Raw genomic sequence first — 20991 nt, 5'->3', positions numbered from 1 at the left:
CTATTAAGAAATATGATGAACTAATTCTCCCTGTGTCATCTTCATCCTTAATAGTCTACTTTGTGAATTAATTATATTATACTACACATCTGGATGAAACTATGTACTGCTTATAAACAAGGAAAGTCCGATATGGGGTTATAATTTTCTATCCTGTTTGAATGAAGTATTGATTGAAGAACCTAATTTACTGTCTAGAGAAATAATTCATTCATTTTACACTGTCGGCGACAAGTTGCTCAATTAGGGAAGAAATTTTTTTCCCAGTGTAGTCATAGCTATCATAGCTTTTATTTTTCTGTGTTGACGATGTGTCAACACAGAAAAAAACTGCAATCTTGCTCTAAAACTGAAAACTGTCATCCCGATAGATGACAAAAAAACTGAAATTTAAGAATTATATTTTATTCAAGTTATTTCTTTGTAAAATAATTTATTCAGTTAAAACATTTTATAGCTAAATGTGATATATCATAATATTAATAATAATTTATTTCTGTCCTCTCTCACAAAACGAATAAGAAAGAGGAGTATATGAAAAGAAAGAAAAAAGTAAACGAGGGAATAAAAGAGAAGACACTTTCATCGAATTATCATATAGCCGGCCTGGGCTTAGGCACAAAATTGGCAACACGGGCTCTGTGGCATTTTTCTATGCTGTTTTCCTGCTGACAAATGTTAGATAGCTTAAGACCATTTGCTCGTTAGTGATTGCAAAGGATCTGTTTATAATAAATAAGCTCTGTACCTGTGTTTAAGTCTGTAACTCTGTAGGCCAGTAACTGTAAATCAGGTTGTAAAGTAGTAACTCTGTTTAAGCTCTTGAACAGTTAAGTTTACTGATAATCATCAGCCCTTTCAGGTAGCAACTTAAACAAAAGTCAGAAGCTGTCAAACTTAGCAAGCAAGGAGGACAAGCAATATATAGGATCTGTTCTGACATTAATTTTAGGTCGGAATTTTTATTGAGATTAAAAAATAATAATTGCATTATGGTTGATATCATATTTAGGTAACATATCTGAACTTGAAATTTGAAGAGTGAACTCGGTATACACGACATTAATTTTCAACCAAGGTTAACAAAGAGGTTGAACTTGATGCGGCATCGTTAAGACGAAGAAAACACGCACACAAATAAAAATAAAAAAGAAAAACAAATAAAAAGACAAAAATGCGTATAGGACAATTTATTTTCAGTAAAGAGCTAATGTTGCAATAGGCTTTAAAACTTTTACGGTTAGAGGAAGGGGGCATGAGCATAATTTAAACTCCTGCCACAATTGTTATTCTTTTGAAGATGAAGGAGCAGGAGTAGTACATGAATCACCAAATAATTTAAGATTACCTAAAAATCGTCCTTTGTAGGATTGCAAGATATCTGAACTTGAAATTTGAAGAGTAAACTCGGTATACACGACATAAATTTTCAACCAAGGTAAACAAAGAGGTGAAACTTGATGCGGTATCTTTAACATGAAGAAAACATGAATACAAATAAAAAAAAATGCGTATAGCACAATTTATTTTGAGTGAAGAGCTAATGTTACAATATGCTTTAGAACTTTTACTGTTAGAGGAAGGGGGCGTGAGCATAATTTAAATTCCTGCCACAATTGTTACACTTTTGAAGAAGAAGGAGCAGGAGTAGTACATGAATCACCAAATAATTTAAGATTACCTAAAAATTGTCCTTTGCAGGTTTTGAAAAAAAAATCCAAGGCAATAGTTTTCGTATTTTAATCTGGGCTTGTTTCCATGACATGGAATAGAACCATTGTATCTCAGTAGCTTGATGACTCGTCTGGAATGAGGTATCAATCTTGTTCGCAGTACATAGCAGCATGTGGAGTAGCCTTTAATTTAGAGATACTGATTTTTTTTTCTTGTATATTCACTTGATTACTCTTTCAGTGTACTTCCTGGTTTGTAGTTTCTGGTCTTACCTTTTAATTAATTGCTTGCTAAATTCGAATTTCCTTTTTTTATTTTTTTTTATTTATAGATTCATAATGAGAATTTTGAAGCTATATAGTTCCGGAGGTGGTAAAAAAAATGTTAATTGTTATGTATTTACTGACAGTTGTGGTGGTATGAGCACTTCATATAGATGCAGCTGTTGTAAAAACGTCGAAAGGGGATCATTTGATTAGAAATTACTAGTTTTGTTGCCCTTTTTTAGTAGTCAAAAGTGATTTTAATAGTATTTCAAATAGTCAAAGAGCCGCTGCCTTCACACCCATCATTTTCCAAAACTGGAAGATAAACATCGACGGTGATTCACATACTTAGTTGATAGGCTTGTTTTTATTCAAAGCACTAACACGAAATACTGCCTATAGAACAAAAAGATACAAATAAAAACAAAAGCTATGAAAAGTGTTGCCCTTTAGTCGTATTTCACCATTCCTACCCGTTGAATTATTAACTAATATTTGTATCAAATGATGTATAACATGCAACTGTGTTGTTTCAGGAAATGAGTTAAACAACGGTGAACTTAAGAAGGAGATAACAACATTGCGATTAAAATGTGATTCTTTGGAAACAGAACTTAAGACCAAGGATGAAAAAGTTAAGGATTTAAGCACAGAATTAAAAGATTCATTATCTGTATGGGAAATTTTAAGGTAATTTAGTCCTAATTTATTTTGTATTTTCTCTGGCAAGAATATTGCATTTTCATGGAAAATTCTAACCTTGACTATCATAACGAAAAATTATAAATTGGATTAATATAAAATATTGTTGTTTTTTACTGTTGCTATTGTGATTACTGCTAAGGTTAAGGATATAAAGGGCAAAGTTCAGGAAATGTTGAGCGGGAAGTTGAACTAAATCAAAGCGTATTGATTACACCTAGTTCTCACAAGGGCAAATCATCAAAATCTTAGGAACGGCTTAGCGCATTAAGTTGAAATTTCCAGAGCATGATGAGGGGATGCTCAACTGACCAAATGCAATATGTACATACTACTATTGCTGCTAGTATCACTACTACTGCTAATACCCTTACTAATACTACCACTCTCGCCACAACTATTGTTACTCCTGCTGCTACCAAAGCTAAGGGTATGAAGGTACTAAATCAGAAAATGTTTTTGTGGATGCAGGTTGTCAAATGGGCGTATCTGATGAATTTCTAAGGGTATTAATCTGGTACTTTCAGGGAATGATTCATTAACGAAAAGGTAATATATGCACGCTGCCATCACTACAGCTACTGCTTCTATTGTGGCTATTACTAAGGCTAAGGGTTTTAAGGCGAAAATTTCAGGAAATTTTTAGGACGAAGGTAACTAATTTATAACTTACTATGTACATGCAGGTTGTCTTAAAGGCGTATTAGTAGTATCTTAGGAACGGCTTAGAATAGTAAGTTGGAACTTCCAGGGTACGATGAGAGTAATGTTAAACTGATCAAAAGGCAATATGTGCTCATTACTACTACTACTATTGATGCTACTACTGCCAATACTATTACAACCATTACTGCTATTGAAAAGCATGCATCAGCGAAGTTTCAGGAACTGTCTAGGGTATTAAGTTGAAACTTACACCGTATACCAAGTGGAATGTTAAGAAAAATGCATTATGCATGCTGCTGCTAATGCCACTAGTGAAGCAAGGTATTAAGGTGAAGCTTCCAAGGAATGTTTCTAGGGGAGGTTAAACTAAATAAAAAAATACTAGAGCCAAGTATGTAATAGTGCTGCTACTGCTACTACTATTACTGCTATGACTACTGCTATTGAGGCTAGTTTTATGAAGGTGTAGCTTCCAGGGAATGCTTAGGAGGATGCTGAACTAAATCAAAACACTCTCTCTGTATGTAGCTTTTAAAAGGTCCTATCAGGAGTATACCAGTATTGGCCTGGAAAATTAAATTAAAGCATTCAGGGCATATTAAGGGGTAACTAATAAAAGTGCACGATATGCATGCTACTAGTAGTGTTACTGCTACGGCTGTTGTTGAGCTAATGTTGAACTTTCAAATTCTGTTGAAGGGGAATCTAAATCAAAACCCACTGTGTGCATGTAGGTTATCAAAAGGGCATATCATCAATATCTTAGAAACGGATTAAAGTATTAAGTTTAAACTATCAGGACAGAGATAGTCCCACCAGAGATAGTGCTACTATTACTAATACTACTACTACTATCACTTATACTACTCTAAAAGCTCCTACTATTCTTTCTACTTCTATGACTACGATTATTGTTAATCCCAGGAATATTAATAAATTCTTCAGGGAAAGGCGAGGGTGGTTTTGAACTGAATCAAGACGCACCATGCCCTTGGAGGGCTTTGCAAAGGGTATATTTGCAATATCCCAGCAATGCCTTGGATAGGCTGTTGACATTGCTACTACCGTTGCTGTTATTGAACAAAATCAAAATATTTTGAACTTCCAGGCTGTAAAAGTATACTTGATTGTCAAATTATCCGGGCAGGATATTTCAAGACTCGGATAATGTATAAGGTAGAAACTTTCAGGGAAAGCTTATGTTGCTTGAAAACTAAATTAAAAGGCAGCGTGGGCATTCTGGCTGTCAATAAGACGTCCTAGGATATTTCAGAAACGGCTGGAGTAAGTTGAAACTCTCAGGGCTTCTACAATTACTCTTTCGTCTCTTACTATTGAACTAAATAAAGAAGGTGTAGATGCATCCAGGTTGTCCAAACAGCTTCGATGCGATGTCATAGAAACAGAACGGGCTATCTAGTTTTATATGTAAGGGAAATTTAAGAAGGTGTAAAACTAAATCAAAAGATACTGAGTGTATCTTGATGTTCAAAAGGGCTTAAGTTATCAAAAATTGTTGAAAATTTTGTCCAATATGAAAATAGTAAGCCAAAAATCGGTTTTTTATAAAGAACTGCCAATAAGATTTAAAACATGGTGTTGTTAACCAATGGTAAAGACTACGTCAATTAAAAACGAAGAGAAAATAAGTAAAAAAATATTTTCCACAAAAGAAGTTTTTCAAAGAAAATGGCAAAATTAAAACAAAGTCACGCCTAAATAAAGTCAAATTATTTTTTAAGCGGAGAACTGCACTACTCAATAAATAAATAAAATCTCAGACGAACAGAATTTAGAATAAAAAACCAAGCCAAAATTAAGACGAACGCAAACAAGAGAGATAACTTTTCTTGACAATAAGAAAAAGAAAGAAAAACAAATCCCACTGGAGCAGGCTTTGCCATCAAAAACTTAGAACTTGCATCAGTTGTTGCCAAATAAAAAATTTCTGCCCTTCTAAGACAAAGACCTATTTGATGACATAGGAATAAAAAACAATTGGATGACCGAAGAAATTTCAACTGAGGTGAATATGAATGATATTGAAAGCCGAATGTTTGTTTTAAAGCCGTTTTCCTTTATAATTGTTAGGCTATCGTGACCTAAAAGTTCATTGAATACTTTCCATCCACCGCTCATTACAGATCTGATTAGTATTAATTTTGAAAGTCTTAAATGAAAATTCTCAGGATTGACCATCATTAATCTCTCCTTAGGGTTTTTTCAAATATAAAATTATAATCATTTTTTATCAAGCGTAGTGTTTTAGATAGAATTTTTTTCCAGTCCTTTGATAAGTTTCATTGTTTGAAAGCCAATATCTTTTTTGGCTACTTCAGTGTTTTATAGTTAAGTAAATGCTTTATTTAAGGGCCATTGTCAAGATCTGAAAAAAAAAAATCGAAAATCATCTTTCGAAAATCGAAAGACGAAAAAAAAGTCCAAAATCAAAAGGAGGAATCGGGGTTGCAGCGGTAGCTTGCAACCTAGTAAGAGACGATCACTTCCAATACTAAGAAATACAATAGCCCATAATTCCTTATAATAGTGTCAAATCACAACAAGAAGTACACTACTAGAACTGCCTTGTCCGAAACCTCTATATAAGAAAATTTTCGTCTCTTGGCTTGAACAACAAGGAAAATATAGTGCCTTGAAAATCAAGAAAAGAGGCTGCAACCTAGATATTCTGCATATAAGGAATCTTTTTCTTTTCTTTTTTCTTTTCCTCAGATAGTGGGCACTGGAAAATTTTAGAGAGCTTTTACTGGCTCATTTTAAAGGAAATTGCCACATCTATTGCCTTTTTTAATTATTTTTTTTCAATAAAATCAATTTTTTTGAAAAACTTCATTATTTATAAAACTTGCAGATTGTGTTATTATAAAATGTACAACATAGTAATAGTAAAAGTTATTAACGTTATCTTGCATATGATGATCAAAATTGTATTTTCAACATAATCAAAAGCGTGTAGATATAGTTATGTGAAATGTAGTAATTCCAATATAGTTTTATAATGCACAAAGGGTCAAATAGCATAATCGTGGAAGGATATTCCAAAGGAGAAACATGTCTTCATTTATCTTATTTACGTTCAATATGTATAATCTTATTTATATCGTATTATGTTTATTAACTCCTTGTTTCTTAGAATAATTTAGAAAAAAAAACTTGCTGCACAATTGTCTAGCTTGCCTTCCTTGCCTGTATCCTCTTGTAATAGAGTCATGTATTGAAATATTGAGCTTTCAGCTATCCAAATAAGATTTTCTATGGAGTCGATATTGTAAAAATTCTTTTTTTTCATTGTCCATAGAAGGGAAATTGGGGAACTAAATCCAACCCGTAGCTGTGTTAATGCGAACAGGGTCTATTTTCAACCCTATTTGGATTGTAAAATAGTCAGCTTTGAGTTAGTCTATATAACATAGGTGTATTAAAAAATAGAAATTAGAAGATATCTATCTTTCGTGTTTCTCTGGGACAAGTGAGTCATATCTATGAGCATATGCAAATAATATTAAAATGACTTCAGAGCTAATTTATTCAACAATAAATTTACAGAAAAAACAACAACTTAAAATTGTCGGTCCAGTGTAGCTCCATGGCCAGAAAAGAACAAAGGAGAAAATGAAATAGATAAGATACACCAACAAAAAACTACTGGAAAACCTGAAAAGCAAAATTCAATCTCCCACCTCAAAAACTCCCAAAACTAAGCAGAGGAGTCACGCATAATTCTAAAGCAAACCATCAATAAAAATGAAATAACTCGTGCTAAAAAAAACTCCAAACCCAAACTGGAAACATCAACTCCAGGTATCCCCTAAAAAACAGCTCTAATATTAACTAGACATTATTTGCCATTCTTTTGAAACATCGAACGAGTTGCAGCCTTATGTAAACCCTGGGAGTGTGTTTAAGATAAAATTTTCTAATGCAAGGTAATTAAAAAAGAAAAACGGATGTAATATTTTAAACACCAGTGGACAAAGAATAATAAACAATTTTTTTATAATTAGAACATCTGAATATTTCGGCTACACATCCCGAGTGCCACAAGGGCCACTACTGGCCTTTGCTAGGGTATGGTATCATGGTTCAAGCTGACACATGGACTCTTCACCTTAGCGCCACACTATTTGTCCTATGGTGGTACGACCTGTGTCACCACTAATTAATATATCCTCGGATGGAGGCAGGTCCTCTTGTCGATAAGATAATTAAGATAAATGTTAATAGTCTCTCCTTAACCACATCATGGTTTGGGGAATATAATCTAATCAAGTCGTAGAAAATAACTCACTTTTATTACCAATGTCGATTCCAAAATCAGGATCTCAAGTATAAACGGGAACAAACTCAAAAATATTTTTAAAGGCGAGAGGTAAGGTCACCTCTTTCACCACCGCGTAATGTGGTTGGCCAATAAAATGTATTGAGATTCAAAATTGAACTTACTTTACGCATAAATTATATTTCAGTGACCCTACTTAGCCTGATAAAAATCAATCCTCAATACAAACGAATTTCTTCCTTATTGTGAAATTACAGTGAAGATGGGCTAACTTGTAAATAGAATTATATTGTTGGTAAATCTATGCATAAGAGAAAGAGAATTTATCTGATAAAAAAGGGGCATCGGCCCCAAAAATATATTTCTCAATTTTCTGAATGGGTCTATTCAAATCTATTTTTCTATATTTTCTTTTGTTTAAATTATTTAAAAGTAATGGCAGGGTGGTCTAGGAATTATATTTACAATACAGTCATCAGATTATATTAGAAGATATCGTGAGATTGAAGTCAGACTGAAATGATGGACCGTGGAAAATGTGCTACGTATTGGAGGTGATGAGGTGATATTAAGATTACAAAAATAAAATATATTTTATTGCACATGGAAGCAGGGAGATAGCTAAGCAAATGTAGAAAAGTGAAAGATATAAATGGGCGGATAATATAGGAATTTCATATCAAGCAAGAATTTAAACGAACAACGGTTAGTTTCCTGTATGATAGTATGTGCTTTATCACCAACTTTTGAAAGTGGTTCTTGTGAAGTGGGGAGACTTAACATCCAAATAATAGGACAATTAGAAACAAAAGACTGAAATAGGCTGATGAAAGGGATTCTAAGAACCAACCCTCGAAATATATTTTTTTGTGATTGTAAGGATTCCGAGACTACTAGAGACTTTCATCTTGATCAGGTCAATATTTCTTGTCCATTAAAGATCTTAATCGAGTAAGATGCAAAGGAGTCGAGCATAACAATTTTTAGCTCGGCTTAAAGAACCTCTCAATAAATGTATTTCATTTAATTCAGGACAAGCCTTTGATACTCATAAGAAAATGAAAAAGTCTTATTTTCCAAAATTTAAATCGAGGTAATTTACATCAAACACTTGGATAACTCTTTCAAAAAGGGCTTTTATCTTTGAACCAAATCAAACTATTTTACTGGCAGTGCCAAGAGTACTGTCATTGTGGAAGCAATAAGTGCTTCCGGAAAAGATGTCTTCTTTTCACACTTAGTTTTAGATGCTGGTTCGGAAAAACGAGAACATATTATAGATTCTGAACTTTTAACCCAATTAACAAGGCAAGTATTATAAATTAAAAAGGGTATTGGCACAGAGCCAAGCCCTTTCAGAATGCCTCTTGTTCTCTAAAAGACACTTATCTCAACAGTTGTCAATGCTTCTTGATCCTGCCCTATTATGCTCGAGGTTTTTACACACACCCTCTGTTCAGATACTGTGTTTTACACACCCCTTTTTTTCAAATATTAATCAAATAGTGTGTGCTCGCACCTCAGGAACGGACTTTCAAGAAATAAATGTTAATATCAATAATTGTTACTGTTTTTCTTTACAGTGTTTATACGAAGAGTCGCAAAAAAATGAGAAAACCACGCGTCTCGTGCTATCCCAAATTGACGCAGCGCTTAACAGCATTTGTTCCCAAATCCATTTTAGTTGAAAACCTACGTTTCGTATTTCACAAGAAAATTAAAGAAATTGAAGATGCCCATATAGACGCAAGAAGTATTTTAGAAGACTAGTTATTTTCAATTGAACCATATAATTCTAGCCCAGTGCATTCAAATTGTTTGTTGTTAAGTTGTTATTTTTGTGTGTTTCACTAATTGTATTAGTTGTTTTATTATCCTATTTTAAAGAAATTCTAGGCCCTATCATCTATAGTTATTTTGACTTATTTGAATAAATATCTGTTTTTTTTTAGTTATTTTGATGATGCCAAAAAGTTTTGAAGTTTTTTTTTGCTTTAGATGGTTTTCAATGTGTCTGATTTATATATGGTGGTTAGTTTATTATTTTACCTATAGTGAATATTGATTTAGACTTCTGGTACAAAGATTAAAAGAGCTGATTAAAATTTTGGTAAAGATTACAAGCACTTCAAAAATATATTATCCAAACGTTGCCAACCTTTGTTTCTAAACCATTTTGCAGTCCGGAATTCCAAAATAATGTATGAACAGAAAAAAATTTCTTACGAAATCAAACATAAGCCCAAAGGAACTTGATTTCAACTCCTATAAGGAGTCGAAACTCACAATAAATTATTTAAAGCCAGCAAAGATAGCATTCAAAATATCTCAAATAACCTCGTGAAAGATGCAATTGGGTTTCTAATGGAGAAAAATTTGAAAATCTATTTTGCAACTTCTATTAATACCAAAAGAACAAAGTAGACAGTTGATTTAACTGTCATTTTTAACAAGCAAAGATACAAGATCTTTTCCATTGTTTAGCACAGAAACGGTAAAAGCCTTTGAATAATTTTAACTTGGTGGGAGACAACTATTATCAAACAGTTCGTGGTAACAAACTGTAGTAAGAAGCGATCCGGCTCAATAGTAACCGAAACTCTAAAAAATGGAATTTTGATACCATTAGTTACATCAAGAGAATTGCATTTTAATGCCGATTTTAAATATATAAGTTTCATCAAGATTAGTCTTACCTATCAAATTGCTACGAGCCTTAGAGAATTTGCCTCATTTTAGAAAACAGGGGGAAACACCCCCAAAAATTTACACAATCTTAACGAAAATCACACCATTAGATTCATGGTATGAGACAACCTTAATGTAGAAGTTTCAAGCTCCTATCTACAAAAATTTTGAATTTTAGCATTTTTTGCCAGAAGACAGATGTGTGTTTTTTTGTTTGTTTTTTTTTTTCCTCAGGGGTTAATTGTATCCACTTAGTGGTCCTACAATGTCGCAAAAGGACTCATTCTAACAGAAACTAAAAGTTCTAGTGTCGTTTTTAAGTGACCAAAAAGATTGGAGGGTAAATAGGCCCCATCCCACATTCATTTTTCCCCAAAGTCACCAGATAAAAATTCTGAGATAGGTGTTTTATTCACCATAATCCGAAAACCCAATAACTATGTCTTGGGTACGCCTTACTCCCGACAGTCACCGTGGGAGGGGCTGCAATTTACAAACTTTGACTTGTGCTTGCATATAGTAATTGTTTTTGTGAAGGGAATAGACGTTTTCAGGGGAATTTTTTGTTTTTTTGGGGGGACGGAGAGTTGAGGGAGGCTACGAGGAAATATATTTCCATGGAGGAATTTGTCATGGGGGAAAAGAATTTCAATGAAAGGGGTGCATGATTTTCTAGCATTATTTAAAAAACAATAAGAATATATATATGAAAAGTTTTTTCTACTGAAAATAAGGAGCAGCATTAAAACTTAAATTAAGCAGAAACTATTACACATATGGGAGATTTACCTCCTCCTAATACCTTGCTCTTTACGCTAAAGTATTTTTAGTAATTTCAACTATTTATTCTGCGGCCTTTGTGATTCAGGGGTTATTCTTAAGGAATTGAGACAAAATTTAAGCTATAAGTTAAAGAGCGAGGTATCGATGTGGGATGAACCCTCTCATACACTCAATAAAAATATACAAATATAGAAGTTCGTTACGGAAGTTAATTCGTTAGTGGCGTATAATTTTACTAATGAAAACGTTCACAAGAAATTAAAAGTTCTAGTTATCTTTTTAAGTAGTCAAAAGGTTGGAGGACAACTAGGCCTCCTCCCTTGCTCCTTTTTTCTTAAAATCTTCTAATTAAAACTATTAGAAAGCCATTCAGTCAAAAAAAATTAATATACAAATTTTGTTTTAATTATTCATGTGCGGAGAGCCAAGATCAAAACATGCATTAATTTAAAAACGTCCAGAAATTAAATAAAAAAAACATGTTTTTTTACTGAAAGTGAAAAGTGACATTAAAACTTAATATGAACAGAAATTACTCTATATATGAAAGGGGCTTTTCCTCCTCAACATCCCACTCTTTACGCTAAAGTTTTTTACTTTTTCAAAAAGTTGAGTTAATAGAATTAGTCAAACTTTAGCGTAAAGATTAAGTACAGAGTAAGAGTTACACTGTACAAAGAGTACAGTGTAAGTACGGAGATTCGAAAAAAGAAATGAATTTGTGACAGGATGTTTTGGTCTTTCCCCAGCCTGTTCAAAGTTAAAATATTTAACTTTTGAAATTTCTTAAGCCGAACTGGCCAGACATGGCAACAAACAGCAAAAAGAAATAAAACTCAGTGTACAGAATTACATATGGCGAAAAGTTTCATTTGTTTGCCTTATGTACCTATTTTGTGGAAGATGCTGAAACAAATTTTGCGTAAACATAAAATTGATGCTTGTTTCCAATCAGTGAGACCAGTAAGTATTTTTCTTAATTCTGGCAAGGATCTAACCCGGGGTTATTTAGTTAGTGGGGTGTATAAAATTTCTTGTTCTTGTGGGAGGTCTTATATTGGTAGAACTTACCAAAAATTCATTGAAAGATTTATTGAGCATTGCAAGCAAGATAGAAAAAACTCTACAATTAAGAAAGCCTCCTAAAACTTTTGTTTCAGCTCTGGCTAAACATATATTCTTTCATCTTGAACATTTTGTACAATTTGATGAGGCTATAGCTATTTCTAATGATATAGCTATTTGTCAATGGGCGGAGGAGGCTATAGAAATTAAAAAAAAATATATTTGCTAATCTTTCAATAAATATAAACATGGGGAATAAAAATATTAACTCAATTTATGATTGTCTTTTGAAAGATGAACCAAAATTCAATAAGGGAATTAAAGTTTTACACAATCACCAGGGGACAAGATTACCTACTAGACCAAATAAGGTTGCTTCAATATTAGCAAACAAGAGGATTATTTCACAACATAACTTAGTTTCTTAGTTAACTTAGTTTTTTTTGTTTCTTTTTATTTTATTTTAGTTATTTTATTTTTTTTTTTTTTATTTTAGTTTTTTTTTATTTTCATTATTTTGCCTTAGCTGCTTTGATGTTTTCATTGAAATAACTCCAATAGCCTCTTTTCCCTACGTGAATCAGTGTGGTTCTATTTGTTTTTAGTTTAGTTTTTTTTATCGTTTGCTGAAGATGCATAGTTTTTATACAGGTAAAATATTCGCGTTATTTTAGTATTTCATCTCATTTCTCTCTATTGGCCGAAGTCTCGTTTGAGTTTTCTTGTGGAGTTATCTCCACATTCCTTTTAGAGTTATCAGAGTAATAGTTACACTGTACAAAGAGTACAGTGTAAGTACAGAGATTGGAAAAAAAGAAACGAATTTATGACAGGAGGTTTTGGTCTTTCCCCAGCCTGGTCAAAGTTGAAAGAAATATTTAACTTTTTCATTCCTCTAAGTCTCTTTATTCTGGAAATGGCAACCAAATTACACTTTTGGGATGCCATATTTCACTTTATGCTGGTCTTATCAATTAAATCTTAAAATTAGTCATTGAGTATAAAAAAACTACCTTTGAAATGAGCCCCTGAACATTGAGTAGCCCTCTAAACAATAAAAGGGGAAATGCCTTTGTTGGTAAAATAGCTTTAAACCGGTATAATGAGAAATCCCCAAATCCCCATCCCAGGCTCCAAATTCTCAGATCTCTTAGACCATAAAATATTTATTGGCTGTACTGAAATTTGTATTCTCTGGCATTTTTACTCTATTTCTGCAAAAACTGATGTTTTGTGGTACAATTGACAGCAAACATCGCTTTTATATGACAATGTATCTTTTATCTACTTAAAAGCACAATAGTATGCTAATGGAATACTAGTAAAAATCGATCCTTGCAAAGAGAAACAAAATTTAAAAAGCGAATTTTAATTATATTATCACAATTAAAATAATTATCTGTTTTTATGTCAATTTAATAGATAAAGAATCTAAAGTAAAGATAGAATCTGCTTTTTATGCTGACAAAATAAACTATACCTCTCTTTGTTGTTTCATATTTAACTTTATCTCGGTTTTTAGAAATTTGGACTGATTACTGAAGTTTTTACCTTGTCCTGTGCTGACACAGTGGGTGTGAACGCAGCTTAGTAACGTGGTTCCTATAGTTCGAAGCCACCTGTTGTAAAACTGCAATTTAAGAAGCGTCGTATTATTCATGACTCGTGTTATTATCTCTTTTTGTTTTATAGCATGAATCTACTTATTGAGGTTCCATAAATGGAGTTGAATGAATCTGCCTATTGGATTCTACTCCATAATTCTACCTCCATTGTACTTTCCATGGCCATTGTCAAAGAATATTTTAACTGCTATTTCTATTTGCATTCCCCAGTATTTATTTTAATGCTAAGAATTGTTAATGCTTGCCTTAAAGTTATGAAAATAATTGGTTGAAGTCGTTTGGTAACGCCAGTCTGTGTCCATTTTGTTTCTAGTTAAAGACATTATGTTGACAATCAATTTTATCTTGGGACAATTGAGCCAAAAAAAAGACGTGTATAATTTGGTTAAAATAGCGTCATTTTGCGTTTTCAATGCCCTAGTGTATTTGAATGGTACCAAAGGAAAACTTAAAAAAAAGTTTCATAGCTTGATTTTGCAAATTTTATTAATTTCTTGGAAATTGAATGAGGGTGTGGAAATGGGAATCATGTTTGGGTGGAAATCGTATTTGTATTATAATAAATCATTGCATCATTCGGAAGGAATTTTATGATTTGCAAGACGAAGCCTTCTCAGAATGGTTTTGCGATTATCTTGTATAGTTGAGATGCTCAGTCTGAGATGGAAAAATGTCAGGTCTGTTTTATTTATATTTTCATTATTATTAATAATTTTGTGAAGTTTATGGTTTTTAGCCCTCAGAAAAAGCTCTGTTGTTTATTAGGTTTTCCTAATTTCAAATTTTACTAAAAAGCTGAAGTTACAATCAGATTTTCTATGTCCGAAATATGGTTAATGTCGAAATTCACTGGTGAATGTCTAAAATTCCTTTTTCTCTACTTGGATTCAATTAGCTTTGTGAATCAGCTTTCTCAGTCTTATGCAAGCTTTAATAGTAATAGTTTGATTAGATTTGATTTTCTTAGGTTATATTTAGTTTCAGCAGCGCAGACTAAGTACAAGGAGAAAAAAGGTATTTCTGAATACCAATTTTGAACGTTGACAATAACATATATATTTCAACTTGGTTAGGTAAGACAGTAAAATTGTTTTGCACCGGGAAATGTATCATTTGTATTCAGATTAGTTGACTATGTCTTTGAAAAAATAACAGTCCAATAAAACTCTTAAAAAATATTTCAGGTGTAAAATTTTGTAACTTTCACAAATATTGAATTTCAAGTGCAAGTTTGCTGCAGGACTGAATATAGCCTCGAGTCATGATTCGGTTGCAGTAGTGATTAAGGATCTTTTCTCTATTTCTACAAAAAAAAATACGAAAAAACAGCTTTAAGGAAATCTTGGAATAAAATTATTGACTAAAACAGCCTCAAATCGTTTATCGGTTCAATAGTGTTGAACAACCTCATTTTTGCCCAAGTTTTGCAAAAGCAAAACAAGCGAAAACCGAAAAGACTAGATGTAGTTGACCTTTGGTAACATAGATTCAGTTACTTTAAGCATGTAAAGTAGGTATATATATATATATATATATATATATATATATATATATATATATATATATATATATATATATATATATATATATAAAACAGGCAAAACAAGCTACCAAATTAAAGAGCTTGTAGAAAAAAGTCTTTGTAATAAATTTTATAGGTGTGTCTCCAAGGGCAAATACAAAACTGTTACGGACATTTGATTGTCGGTAAATATCTTACGGTAATTTTCATAAGGTATTACGGTAAATTCTATAAGTGGAAGATTGTTAGTGGATTTTTAATTTAAGATTGAAAAGTTTGAAATTTAAATGCCAAACCTAAAAATTGGTCCATTCAAAGAATAAGTATGGGTGACATTTCTGTTGTTCTTTGGATTAACGACGCTTGTTGACTATTAAGATGCTCACACCTACCCTGTATTTTATTGGTCCATGCGAGTTTGAAACCTGGGTACCGTATCAAAAAGCGGAGATCAAGCCCAATTCACCACCACAAGACAAACATTTCTATTTCCTAGTTTAGTATTTTAATTCCACTTGTCTCAAAATCTAGATGCTAAATTTGATCTTTTTCACTTTTAAGTGAAAAAGGAAGTTCTGTTCTTAAATGTTACTGAAATTATTTATTTCTTTAGGTTCCTATTTACATTTTTACTTCTTGAAGTATTTTGATTTAGTGCTAAGAGAGAATTTTGTGCAATATTGGGGTCGAAGGAAGCCTGCTGGATATCCCTGCCCCCTTCACTGATGTAAACCCAAAATTAGAAGCTTAAGTTATCTTAAAATTTAGTAGTAAGTTTTTCTTTCAAGAAATAGTTTAGTTTCCACTTTGGTTTTCAATCTTTTGCCATATGATAGTGATAAACATTGATTTTGCAAAAATATCAGAGTAGGATTTTGGAGAGAGGGGGGCTGTTTTTATAAAGATGTACCGTAGAAAAGGGTGTATTTTCATTGTATGATTTTTGCTTATATTAATTGTTCTCTATTTCTTTGTATAGATTTATCTGTTTTTGCCTTTTGAATAGCCATGCATTTTTATTTTTTTTTTTTTTGTAAATCAGGTAAATTTGTAAATTTGTAAATTTTTTTTTTGTAATACTTTTTATATTAGTTTTTTTTTTAACTGTAAATCAGGTTGTAAAGTAGTAACTCTGTTTAAGCTCTTGAACAGTTAAGTTTACTGATAATCATCAGCCCTTTCAGGTAGCAACTTAAACAAAAGTCAGAAGCTGTCAAACTTAACAAGCAAGGAGGATAAGCAATATATAGGATCTGTTCTGACATTAATTTTAGGTCCGAATTTTTATTGAAAATAAAAAAATAATTGCATTATGGTTGATATCATATTTAGATGACATATCTGAACTTGAAATTTAAAGAGTAAACTCGGTATACACGATATTAATTTTCAACCAAGGTAAACAAAGAGGTGGAACTTGATGCGGCATCTTCAAGACGAAGAAAAAATGCACACAAATAAAAATAAAAAAGAAAAACAAATAAAAAGACAAAAATGCCTATAGCGCAATTTATTTTCAGTAAAGAGCTAATGTTGCAATAGGCTTTAGAACTTTTACGGTTAGAGGAAGGGGGCATGAGCATAATTTAAACTCTTGCCGCAATTGTTTTTCTTTTGAAGACGAAGGAGCAGGAATAGTATGTGAATTACCAAATAATTTACGATTACCTAAAAATCGTCCTTTGCAGGATTGCAAGATATCTGAACTTGAAATTTGTAGAGTAAACTCGGTATACGCAACATCAATTTTCAACCAAGGTAAACAAAGAGGTGGAACCTGATGCGGCATCTTTAACACGAAGAAAACATGAATACAAATAAAAAAAAATGCGTATAGCACAATTTATTTTGAGTAAAGAGCTAATGTTACAATATGCTTTAGAACTTTTACTGTTAGAGGAAGGGGGCGTGAGCATAATTTAAATTCCTGCCAGAATTGATACACTTTTGAAGAAGAAGGAGCAGGAGTAGTACATGAATCACCAAATAATTTAAGATTAACTAAAAATTGTCCTTTGCAGGTTTTGAAAAAAAAATCCAAGGCAATAGTTTTCATATTTTAACCTGGGCTTGTTTCCATGACATGGAATAGAACCATTGTATCACAGTAGCTTGATGACTCGTCTGGAATGAGGTATCCATCTTGTTCGCAGTACATAACAGCATATGGAATAGCCTTTAATTTAGAGATACTGATTTTTTTTTTCTTGTATATTCACTTGATTACTCTTTCAGTGTACTTCCTGGTTTGTAGTTTCTGGCCTTATCTTTTAATTAATTGCTTGCTAAATTCGAATTTCCTTTTTTTTTCTTATAGATTCATAATGAGAATTTTGAAGCTATATAGTTCCGGAGGTGGTAAAAAAAAATGTTAATTGTTATATATTTACTGACAGTTGTGGTTGTATAAGCACTTCATAGATGGAGTTGTTGTAAAAACGTCGAAAGGGGATCATTTGAATAGAAATTACTAGTTTTGTTGCCCTTTTTTAGTAGTCAAATGCGATTTTAATAGTATTTCAAATAATCAAAGAGCCGCTGGCTTCACACCCATCATTTTCCAAAACTGGAAAATAAACATTGACGGTGATTCGCATACTTAGTTGATAGGCTTGTTTTTATTCAAAGCACTAACTCGAAATGCTACCTATAGAACAAAAAGATACAAATAAAAACAAAAGCTATGAAAAGTGTTGCCCTTTAGTCGTATTTCACCATTCCTACCCGTTGAATTATTAACTAATATTTGTATAAAATGATGTATAACATGCAACTGTGTTGTTTCAGGAAATGAGTTAAACAACGGTGAACTTAAGAAGGAGATAACAACATTGCGATTAAAATGTGATTCCTTGGAGACAGAACTGAAGACCAAGGATGAAAAAGTTAAGGATTTAAGCACAGAATTAAAAGATTCATCATCTGTTATGGAAAATTTTAAGGTAATTTAGTCCTAATTTATTTTGTATTTTCTCTGGCAGGAATTTTGCATTTTCGTGGAAAATTCTAACCTTGACTATCATAACGAAAAATTATAAATTGGATTAATATAAAATATTGTTGTTTTTTGCTGTTGCTATTGTGATTACTGCTAAGGCTAAGGATATTAAAGGCAAAGTTCAGGAAATGTTGAGGGGGAAGTTGAACTAAATCAAAGCATATTGATTACACCTAGTTCTCACAAGGGCATACAATCAAAATCTTAGGAACGGCTTAGCGCATTAAGCTGAAATTTCCAGGGCATGATGAGGGGATGCTCAACTGACCGAATGCATTGTGTACATACTACTATTGCTGCTAGTGTCACTACTAATGCTAATACCCTTACTAATACTACCACTCTCGCCACAACTATTGTTACTCCTGCTGCTACCAAAGCTAAGGGTATGAGGGTGAAATTTTCCGAGAATATTGATCAGAAAGTTGAACTAAATCAGAAAATGTTTTTGTGGATGCAGGTTGTCAAATGGGCGTATCTGATGAATTTCTAAGGGTATTAAGCTGGTACTTTCAGGGAATGATTCATTAACGAAAAGGTAATATATGCACGCTGCCATCACTACTGCTACTGCTTCTATTGTGGCTATTATTAAGGTTAAGGGTTTTAAGGCGAAAATTTCAGGAAATTTTTAGGACGAAGGTAACTAATTTGTAACTTATTATGTACATGCAGGTTGTCTAAAAGGTGTATCAGCAGTATCTTAGGAACGGCTTTGAATAGTAAGTTGGAACATCCAGGGTACGATGAGAGTGATGTTAAACTGATCAAAAGGTAATATGTGCTCATTACTACTACTACTATTGATGCTACTACTGCCAATACTATTACTACCATTACTACTATTGAAAAGCATGCATCAGCGAAGTTTCAGGAACTGTCTAGGGTATTAAGTTGAAACTTACACCGTATACCAAGTGGAATGTTAAGAAAAATGCAACATGTATGCTGCTGCTAATGCCGCTAGTGAAGCAAGGTATTAAGGTGAACCTTCCAAGGAATGTTTCTAGGGGAGGTTAAACTAAATAAAAAATACTAGAGCCAAGTATGTAATAGTGCTGCTACTGCTACTACTATTACTGCTATGACTACTGCTATTGAGGCTAGTCTTATGAAGGTGTAACTTCCAGGGAATGCTTAGGAGGATTCTGAACTAAATCAAAACCCTCTCTCTGTATGCAGCTTTTAAAAGGTCCTATCAGGAGTATTCCAGTATTGGCCAGGAAAATTAAATTATAGCATTCAGGGCATATTAAGGGGTAACTAATAAAAGTGCACGATATGCATGCTACTAGTAGTGTTACTGCTACGGCTGTTGTTGAGCTAATGTTGAACTTTCAAATTCTGTTGAAGGGGAATCTAAATCAAAACCCACTGTATGCATGTAGGGTATCAAAAGGGCGTACCATCAATATCTTAGAAACGGATTAAAGTATTAAGTTTAAACTATCAGGACAGAGATAGTCACACTAGAGATAGTGCTACTATTACTAATACTACTACTTCTATCACTTATACTACTCTAAAAGCTCCTACTATTCTTTCTACTTCTATGACTACGACTATTGTTAATCCCAAGAATATTAATAAATTATTCAGAGAAAGGCGAGGGTGGTTTTGAACTGAATCAAGACGCACCATGCCCATGGAGGGCTTTGCAAAGGGTGTATTAGCAATATCTCAGCAATGCCTTGGATGGGCTGTTGACATTGCTACTACCGTTACTGTTATTGAACAAAATCAAAATATTTTGAGCTTCCAGGCTGTAAAAGTATACTTGATTGTCAAATTATCCCGGCAGGATATTTCAAGACTCGGATAATGTATAAGGTAGAAACTTTCAGGGAAAGCTTATGTTGCTTCAAAACTAAATTAAAAGACAGCGTGGGCATGATGGCTGTCAATAAGACGTCCTAGGATATTTCAGAAACGGCTGGAGTAAGTTGAAACTCTCAGGGCTTCTACAATTACTCTTTCGTCTCTTACTATTGAACTAAATAAAGAAGGTGTAGATGCATCCAGGTTGTCTAAACAGCTTCGATGCGATGTCATAGAAACAGAACGGGCTATCTAGTTTTATATATAAGGGAAATTTGAGAAGGTGTAAAACTAAATCAAAAGATACGGAGTGTATCTTGATTTTCAAAAGGGCTTATGTTATCAAAAATTGTTGAAAATTTTGTCCAATACGCAAATAGTAAGCCAAAAATCGTTTTTTTTTATAAAGAACTGCCAATAAGATTTAAAACATGGTGTTATTACCCAATGGTAAAGACTATGTCAATTAAAAACGAAGAGAAAATAAGTAAAAAAATATTTTCCACAAAAGAAGTTTTTCCAAGAAAATGGCAAAATTAAAACAAAGGCACGCCTAAATAAAGTCAAATTATTTTTTAAGTGGAGAACTGCTGTACTCAATAATCAAATAAAATCTCAGATGAACAGAATTTAGAATAAAAAACCAAGCCAAACTTAAGACGAACGCAAAAAGGAGAGATACCTATTCTTGACAATAAGAAAAAGAAAGAAAAACAAATCCCACTGGAGCAGGCTTTGCCATCAAAAACTTAGAACTTGCATCAGTTGTTGCTAAATAAAAAGTTTCTGCCCTTCTAAGACAAAGACCTATTTGATGACATCGGAATAAAACACAATTGGATGACGGAAGAAATTTCAATTGAGTTGAATATGAATGATATTGA

General features: G+C 32.7%; 1 protein-coding gene across 2 annotated transcripts in view; it reads left to right on the top strand.

Annotated features, from left to right (window-relative positions):
- Window positions 1-20991, top strand: part of LOC136030496 (homer protein homolog 2-like) — a 42246-nt gene that overhangs the window by 17057 nt on the left and 4198 nt on the right. For both annotated transcript variants that reach the window (XR_010618297.1, XM_065709520.1), the window contains one exon: window positions 18079-18233. Coding sequence is in view for 1 of the 2 variants with exons in the window: in XM_065709520.1 (XP_065565592.1) it covers window positions 18079-18233 (155 nt within the window). In the remaining variant the exon portion in view is untranslated. The remainder of the gene's footprint in view (window positions 1-18078; window positions 18234-20991) is intronic.

The sequence above is a fragment of the Artemia franciscana genome, chromosome 8 (assembly GCF_032884065.1).
Source record: "Artemia franciscana chromosome 8, ASM3288406v1, whole genome shotgun sequence".
NCBI classification, from domain to species: Eukaryota; Metazoa; Arthropoda; class Branchiopoda; order Anostraca; family Artemiidae; genus Artemia; species Artemia franciscana.
This window is presented reverse-complemented; position numbering and strand designations above follow the sequence as displayed.